We start from the raw sequence: 9,362 nt of genomic DNA, 5'->3' as shown, positions 1-9,362 counted from the left end.
CCCTAACTTTTTATAATTTATTCATTAAACAGACAAGCAAAATTAAATCTGAATCATTTAAAAAAAGAATATGTAGTGCCCCCCACATTCAAGAGCAAGAGTTAAACACTTGTTTAGTCTAGGGGGTAAGGAATAAGCAGAACTCTTTACCTTATTTCTGCCTGCTGTACAACCGATCCCGCAATGCCTTTCCTCTTCACTGGTCACGTGTTTGCAACCTGATGTCATCACTTACAATGCGAGGATGCTGAGGGCTCACCCACATATCTAGAGCAAATGATAGAGCCGGGTGTCTGAGAAACTAAGAATAAAGTACACTTTTCTGCTGTTTACACTCCCTCTAGAATAAATGGACAACTACATACTGGTGTGTGTGTTTAGATCTGACTTTCTTTTGGGTGAAGGGTGAGTAGAACATCTGGTGTGTAAAATCATACTTTCCTGCATAGCCTTTGTGGTCTTACAAAGCTGCTGTCATCCAGATTTTAAAATCACTTTGGTTTTGATAAATTTGACAACTCTAATCCGTGACCTGGAAAAAAAAAACTTTTTTTATAAGAGTACGCAGCCAGCAAGCCTGTGTGTTTTATACACAGGGCTTGTTTTTTCCAGTCTCCATTGGAAACATCTTAAACTTTCCATAGAGGAGCTGTGATGTTACAGAGATCATCTCTCAAGGCTGTAGAGTGCCAGTTTCCTTATATGGAAGTCGGTTTCATCTCCTATGACCTGTAAAAGCCACTGCACATGCTCAGAAGGAGGAGAGCTACTAGGTTAGCAGAATCCGAAGATATTGCAACATGCATGTTACACGCTTCTCCTGCCACCTGTGCACCGACAGATCACAAAGACAAGTATTGCTACGTACTGGCTGTGTGGTTCTATTCACTGGGGATTGTCACTGCCTATTGTTTCTTGGCCCTAATAATTGTTTTATATTCAAAATATAAAATATTTTGATAGACAAACATGCAGGAACCTGCTACAATGTATAAAGTGCAGAATCATGTGAGCTGCTATGCTGAATAGTGATACAAAATAATACACGAAAAATAAAATAAAATTGTGAATAGCTCACACTATTCACATACAAAATGTGTTATAGAACATAAAATATCAATCAAGTGCGACACTTCACTTCTAATTTACACCATAACAAACAAACATCTCTTAACCAATTGCCCTCTTGAGGATTTACCTACCCGCACCCCCCCCCCCACCCGACCAGGCCAATTTTGCATTACGGCACTGCGTTATTTTAACTGACAATTGTGCGGTCATGCAACACTGCACCCAAATTAAGTTCACATACTTTTTTCCCCCAAAAATAGAGCTATTGGTGGTATTTAATCGCCTGTACATTTTTAACCACTTGCCGCCCAGCCACTGTAGATATACAACGGTAGGGTGGCACTAGCAGGCACATTTTAAAACGTGTGTTTTGTAAATAGGGGGCGCGCGCGAGGCGCGCCACCGCGCTCTGTCCCACCGATCACCGCCGCGGATGTCAGTCGCCGGGTCACAGCCGGTCCTTAGCGGCTGTTTCCCGGCTATTGGCGGTAAACAGTGACAGAGAGGACGGCACAGCTGCAGTAGCTGTGCTGTCTGTCACTTCCTTGTCAGCTCGAGGACAAGCTGATCAAGACAGAAGAGTTTCTCTCTCTCGATCAGCGGTGTCCTGTGCAGCACACACCCCCGCCCCCTAGTAAAACACTCCCCCTCACTCAGATAACCCTTCCCTGCAAAATAAAGTTAACCCTTTCCTCCCCAGTGCCATTAGTACAGTGTCAGTGTTTTTCTTTTTGCACTGATCACTGTATTAGTGTTTTTGGGGATGTCAGTGACCCCAAGTCAGTACCCCCCAATGTCAGAATGTCCGCCGCAGTCCCGCCATAAGTCGCTGGTCGCTGCCATAATTCACTGATCGCCGCCATTATTATTTTTTTTTTTTTAGCAAAGACATGTCGCAGAATCCAGTTTGGCAGAAATTTATGACTAAATTTGATTTTTGCATTTTTTTTTTACTGGACATGTTTTATAGCAAAAAGTCCAAAATATTGTTTTTTTTTCCTCAAAATTGTCAGCCTTTTTTTTATAGCGCAAAAATAAAAACCGCACAGGCGATCAAATACCACCAAAAGAAAGCTCAATTTGTGGGAAAAAAAAGGATGTAAATTTCATTTATGTACCGTATTGCATGATCGCGCAGTTGTCCGTTAAACTAGCGCAGCGCTGTATAGCAGAAAAATGGCGTAAGTTGCAGTATTTATACCATAGTTTGTAGACGCTATAACTTCCACACAAAGCAATCAATATACACTTATTGGGATTTTTTTTTACCAAAAACATGTAGCAGAATACATTTTGCCCTAAATTTATAACAAACTTTGAGTTTACTATATATTTTTTACAGCTGAAAATAAAAAATATTGTTTTTCTTCAAAATTTTTGGCCTTTTTTTGTTTATAGCGACAAAAATAAAAAGCGCACAGATGATCAAATACCACCGAAAGAAAGCTCTATTTGTGTGAAAAAAGGACGTAAATTTAGTTTGGGTGCAGCATTGCATGACCGCGCAATTATCAGTTGAATTAGTGCAGCGCCGAGTAGCCTGGTCATTAAAGGGCCTGGCCTGGTCATTAAGGGGGGTAAATCCTCTGGAACTCAAGTGGTTAATTTTTTGTGCTATAAACAGAACAAGACCGACAATTTTGAGGGAAAAAAATATATATATTTTTGATATTTTGCTATTAGCTGCTTTACCGCCGCCCTATAGCAGGAATACTGCTACAGGGCAGCAGGGGTGTGCAAAATCACGTATATACAGTATGTGATTTTGCATTTCCGGGTAGGGGGCGCTCACAAGCCCTACCCACGCTATTTGCAGCCTTGGCTGCCAATCACCGGGTCCCGGACTGTGATTACTCGCCAGCACCCGGTGATCGCTGAGTAATATCAACGGGTGAGGGGGAGAGAACTGTATGTAAACAATACAGTTCTCTCCCGTTGGCTCCAGCACACTGCTTTGTATGGCAAAGCAGTGTACTTACAGTGACACGCGCACACACACAAAACACAGTAAAACACAGCACGCAGTTAACCGTTTGATTGCCCCAGATGTTAACCCCTTCCTGCCCAGTGCCATTAGTACAATTTCTGTGCTTTTTATTAGCACTGATCAATGTACTGGTGTCACTGGGGATGTCAGTGATACCAAGTCAGTTCCCCCCAGTGTCAGAATGCCCGCCGCAGTCCCGCTATAAGTTGCTGATCACCATTACTAGTAAAAAAAAAAAAAATATATAAAATTCCAGTATCTATACCGCCATTTGTAAACACTATAACTTTCACATAAACCAATTAATTTATACGTATTGGGATTTTTTTTTTTTTTTTTTTTTTAGCAAAGACATGTAGAAGAATACATTTTGGCCTAAATTTATGATGAAGTTTGATTTAAAAAATTTTTTACTGGACATGTTGAATAGCAAAAAGTCAAAAATATAGTTTTTTCCAAAACTCAAAAAATAAAAAACACACAGGTGATCAAATACCAGCGAAAGAAAGCTCTATTTGTGGGAAAAAGAGGGCGTAAATTTCACCTGGGTGCAGCGTTGCATGACCGTGCAATTGTCAGTTAAAATATCGCAGCGCCGTAACAAAAAAAAAAGCCTGGTCAGCCTGGTAAATCTTCTGGAGGGCAAATGGTTAAACGTCCAGTAAAAAAATTGTAAAAATCAAATTTCAGCATAAATTTAGGTCAAAATGTATTCTGCTACATGTCTTTGCTGAAAAAAAAAATCTCAATACATGTAAATTAATTGGTTTATGTGAATGTTATAGTGTTTACTAGTAATGGCGGCAATCAGCAACTTGTAGAAGGACTGCAGAGGGCATTCTGATACTGGGGGGGACTGACTTTGTGTCACTGACATCCCCAGTGACACCATTACAGTGAACAGTGCTCATAAAAAGCACTGATACTGTACTAATGGCACTGGACAGGAGGGTTAACTGTGCTGTTTCACAGTATGTGGTGTCTGTGCTTTCCACTGTAAGCACACTGCTTTGTATGGCTCTGCAGAGCCATACAAAGCAGTGTGCAGGAGCTGACAGGGGAGAGATCTGTGTTGTTTATACACAGATCTCTACCACGTTGGAGATACTTGGTGATCACAGGGTGCCAGCGAGAAATCACTGGTCAGGACAGCAGAGGCAGCGAATGGAGGCGCAGATAGGGCTCACGTGCGCCCCCTACCCAGAACTGCAAAATCACGTATATATACACGTGATTTTGCGCACCCGTGCCACACTGTAGCAGTATTTCTGCTATAGGGCAGTGCGGAAGCGGTTAATAAGCATCCATGTGTTGGTATTCTAAATGGTTGTATATCTTCACAGATGCTTGAATAGCAAATAACTTCTTAGAACACCTTGTGCGATTATACACTGCAAACCAATGTGTGTACACCACCTCCGGATGTGCTCTCACCTGGTGTATATGACCAAACCGCTAAGTGAGATCATATATAGCATGTGTCCCTTATGTGGACTGATATAAGATGTCCGAGATGTCCAATAAGCATGAGTCTCCTCCACTCTGCTAGCTGTCCTCCTCCATCAGATAAATGCCAAATAGATGACCAAAACATAGTGCTTCATCCTTTCAAAACATTTATTGATAAAACAATATCCAGTATTCCACTCACATGAATGATGTATAATATTGCGTCTTACAAAGTAACTCCAAAAAGGCACTGCTACTGGTATGGATCCTCCAACCGCTTATCTGCCACCAGCTGTACAGCTCTCTCCTATCCTACGAGTGTTGTGACGACAAAGCTCCTCCCCTACGCGTTACGCCACTGGGTAACATGGCTTCATCAGGGGGAATGATTGGACGGCACAAAGACACTCTCACCAGCTCCGCATGTGACAACAGCCAGCAAAGTGAAAAATCCTGGGTACAACACCAGCTGCCAGAGGGCGGAGCAAGTTGTGGTGCAGTCAGGCAGGAGAGCATGGAGTTGGGAGTTGCCAGTAGACCGGGCTTTTGTCTTGTTCTGTACACGATTTCCAGGATTTTTCACATGTGGAGCAGGTGAGTGTCTCCGTGCTGTCCAATCATGTGGAGGAGTACACACGTTGGTTTGCAGTGTATAATCGCACGAGGTGTTCTAAGAAGTTATCTGCTATTCAAGCATCTGTGAAGATATACAACCATATAGAATACCAATGCATGGACACTTATTAAGAGACGTTTATGTTGATTGTTTTGGTTTAAATTAGACACTTGATTGATATTTTATGCAAGAAACTGCTGGTACTATCCAGGAAATATTGACAATGTTCAAAATGTCACAAAGCTCACAATGAGCTTTGTATAATTTTCTGCCAACATCTTTTTCAAGGCTCTCAGGGTTTAATTGCTTTGGTGGCACTATAGCCTCTGGCCAATTACTGTGTCTTGTGTAGCCACCTTGCCTCCCAGAGATTGCAAGCAAATCGCAAAATGACTTCCTTTTGACTGAACAGGGGCATTAAAGTCAAAGTCCATGCAAAGAATGTCTATGTTAAAATGGGGAGATAATCAGTGAAAAGTCATAAAACACACCCACTGCTCAATAGGAGCCCTTATATGTAACTGAAAGACAGCTTATGGCTTGGAAAAAAGTGTTTATTGATCAGTTTGATGTGCTAGTACTGTTTGCTGATTAACAGCTGTTGAAATCAGTGCCATGCATTGGCTATTACACAGAGTGTACCAGGTGCAGATTTCCTCCATGGGAAGACTTCCCTTAATTTCCCTTCAGAATGAAAGTGTGTCAGAAATGAGGAAGTCTCTTCAACTGGTACAAACAATTGAGATTCTTAAACTTCTAACTATATCTAAAACTAAATATGAAAAGAATTTTAACTGGAGTTCAGCTTTAAAGTGAACCTGTGCTTTGCCCATACAGCAACCCCTTCAATGTAATGCCCCCTCCTCAGTAGCATATGCTAAGTATTTTCCATTCACTTTACTGCCGTGCTTACAGTAATTTGGAGCAAGGAAGCCCTGTATAGGCTCAGAGTTGCTCTGTTCAGATACTTCACAGGGTTGAGGACTGTCTCTCCCACATGACATGGCACCCCTGGTCAAATGCTCTGCAATAACCCAGGTTTTTTTTATTTTTTCTTTTAGTTTCTGTATTTAACTAAGCACTACAGACAGGTCACTTCCCTGCCCAAAGCCTGTGACTGGACAATGAAGGAGCAACATCAGACCGAGTTCAACTCTCTGCTTACTCCTCCTGTCAGCATGTGTGTATGAAAGCACACTTGACTGGCTCCTAGTACTGCCTCTACTTCTAGTCTAAGGGATTTACAAGAAGCTGATCCCAGGAATAATAGCAAAAAAAACAAAAAAAGACAACACAAGAGAATCTTAACTCAAACACCCATTTTGAATAGAATTACGTAACACTTTTATTTCTTTTCACACCGGTATCTGAACGTGAAAAAAAAAAAAAAAAAAAAAAAAAAGACGTAATTGTGTAAGAGCTTTCAGCCTCATGAAAAAAGTAGAAACTTTTTTTTGTTTGTTTTAAGACATGGAAAACATTTTACTTAACAAATACTTTAACTTCAGGTACAAAAGTTTCATAAATACAAGCCAAAAAAAATTCACAAGTTTCTTCGAATACTAAATAAATATCTAGAATAGTCAAAATACTCTCAGCGCTCAAATTCATCCCACAAAAATATACCCCAATGAATTTACTCAAGTAGTGTTGTTTGGGGTAAGTCCACTCAACTATTTTTTTTAATGGTACTGTTTTTTCCTCTCTGGTTCTCCAGTTACTTAAAAAGCTACCCCTTACTGTAAAGCAAAGCAAAGGTCTCACTCCTGCTGCTGCATTCTCTCATTAAAAGAAAACAAAATGAGAATCCAGCCACAGGAATGAATGAAACTTGGCTGTAGAAGAATCTGTGCCAAAGAGATAATAATCTGCGGGGTGATTCAACCTGCTTGCACCCAATTTTCTCCCAGCTATAAACAAGGAAAAAAATAACCAAACCCCAAAAAGACAGCTCAACAGTAGTTAAACAGTTGTAAATCTGATATACATATACAGTATATATACTTATATAAAATACACATACGTGGTTGGACCCTATTTAGCAGTTATTTGCTGCAATCACCCTGAGTGCTGTGTGGTGTAGGAAATCAGTGCTTGGTCATTAGAAGACGGCTGGACTTATTGCTTTATGCGGCTGAGTAATGGTTGATGATTCAGTTCAGCAGGAAATTCTTTTTCTGAAAAAAGAAACTGCAAACCATGACTCCACAAAGTCTCAATGATCAAAAACGGAGGACATCAGATGCGTGACTTTTTGGAGGGTCCAGAAGGAATAATCGGCTTGCTACAAGAAACTTCTAGGCCAAGTTTCTGAGCCTCGTTGACAAAAAAGGATTGCAACCGGAGTCCTGCTTTGGCCTCATTGCTGTCGAGTTGGTTATATTCAAAGCAGTTGCGGAACATTAACTGAACATCTTCTATAAATTCAGCTATAAAGATAAATACAAATCACATGTCAGTTGATTGACCTAGACACTAAAATCTACAAATATCCTGTGTTATGTGAAATCATCTAAAGCACAAACCACTTTTGCAGCTAAATGCCCTACTAAACAAGTTGTCCCTTGAAAGCAGTTTCTCTAATTGTCACTAGTTCTGAAAAGTAGACCAGCAGCAAGATGAAAAGAAAAAAAAAAAAAAGCAGTACTTACTACTCACTTGATGACTCTCTCTTTCCAAATAAAAAAACCGAAACAAAAACAAGGCAGTCTTACCTGTTTTTTTGACCTGCGTTTACACGGATCAAAATGGACAGCAATATATCCATACGAGTGGACGAATGCAAGTGTACTTGCTTTCACCTATATATATGCCCAACTCCAGATCTGTAGGTCCAAATGTTAAAAGTCTGTACTCTGGTTAGCTTTTACCCAGAAATGTATGGTTAGAAGCTTCTGGACCACGCACATGTACTGCGGGAGGGTGGCACGAGCAGGCTAAGCAATGTACTTATACATCACTTAGCACATGAGAACTGGCGAGCCCACTGGGGTGCGCAGCACACCAACTCCCAGTGTTTACAGTGGATTGTGGATCCCAGTAACTGACAGCTATGAGTGGCCAAGGTGTCACATGATCACTATGCAATCACATGATCACAATGTCCAAACAACGGTTATGAATGAGTTTCATTCACAGTTGTGCCTAGTATTGTGATTGGCCTACAACTATCACATGGTACCTGGGCCAATCACAGCGCCCTGTATGTACCATATGATCACAATACTAAAACACATCTGTTATGAATGTAACCCATTCATGACTGTTGAAAACATTGCTGTTACAGTGATCATATGAACGTGGAATGACTGAGCAATTGCAAGTTAGTAGTGCAATGCTGAATAGCAAAAAAATGCCCTGATCATGAAGGGGTTAAAACTTTACAGAGGTCAAGTGTATGCAAGTCTGTTTACATGCACCCACCCATAGAGATTACATGGGTCCATTGTTTCCCACAAAGTAAAAATCTGAACAGCCACAAATGTCACAAGTGAAAAATGTTCCATTTTACTCCAATTCAGAGGGGAATCTGCTCAAGAATCCTCTGCTAATTGGAACAGACACTACTGCCTGTGTGAAAGGGCTCCATGGGTTCAAATAAGCTAGCTAGCAGGGAAGTGGCCATATCACCTTCAGAAAAGAAAGTTCATATTTTTTTTATTCTTCAAACCGTATACAAAAATGGTATGTATTGCCTTTTAGAGGCTAAATTCAGGAGATATTCAATGCGTTTATCACATTACTTACTTGCAGAACTGTATTCACATTTGTTCACTTTCTCGCGGATGATATTTAAGGCAATGGGTTTCTGGATAATGTCAAAGTAATCTGGAACCTAGAAGAAAAATACTCTGCTTAAAAAAAGGTCTTCTTTGAGAAATCAGGACAATTTCAGGTGCAGATTAAAAAGCTATCCTACACAATGAAAATATAGGACAACAAGAAAAGAAACAAAGTGAATTAGTCAATCTGATATGAAACTGGCAATGCATAAAAAATATACCCATAATAACACAGCAGATTTATATTACCTGGGCTTTGGAAACCAGTCTCATAAAAGGCCAGCTGTCTTCGTTCCTTACTAACTCTACCACCAACTGTTCACAAGCAGATAACTCATGTACACCTTGATTTCGACCAGAGCTTCTCCTGTTTCCTGGATCACTTGAAGAGATTTCTAGAAGGTAAGCAAAGATATCTAAAAAAAAGCTGTGGTAAAGGTATTTCCTAGAGCATCTC

The 9,362-nt window shown here is 40.5% G+C and overlaps 1 protein-coding gene across 1 annotated transcript in view; it reads right to left on the bottom strand.

Moving 5' to 3' along the window:
* Window positions 1-6,443: 6,443 nt before the first annotated feature.
* The window catches only part of BAZ1A (bromodomain adjacent to zinc finger domain 1A), an 84,203-nt gene continuing 81,284 nt past the window's right edge, over window positions 6,444-9,362 (bottom strand). Inside the window, exons 26-28 of the mRNA XM_089680225.1 lie at window positions 9,155-9,300; window positions 8,871-8,958; window positions 6,444-7,552 (exon numbers count right to left, since the gene is read on the bottom strand). Coding sequence (XP_089536351.1) covers window positions 7,362-7,552; window positions 8,871-8,958; window positions 9,155-9,300 — 425 coding nt within the window. The 3' untranslated portion in view covers window positions 6,444-7,361. The remainder of the gene's footprint in view (window positions 7,553-8,870; window positions 8,959-9,154; window positions 9,301-9,362) is intronic.

Source organism: Staurois parvus, unplaced genomic scaffold (assembly GCF_062004578.1).
Source record: "Staurois parvus isolate SC_StPar_1 unplaced genomic scaffold, SC_StPar_1.0 ptg000237l, whole genome shotgun sequence".
In the NCBI taxonomy this organism is placed as follows: domain Eukaryota; kingdom Metazoa; phylum Chordata; class Amphibia; order Anura; family Ranidae; genus Staurois; species Staurois parvus.
The sequence above is the reverse complement of the archived record's forward strand: the minus strand, read 5'-3'. Positions and strand labels throughout refer to the sequence as shown.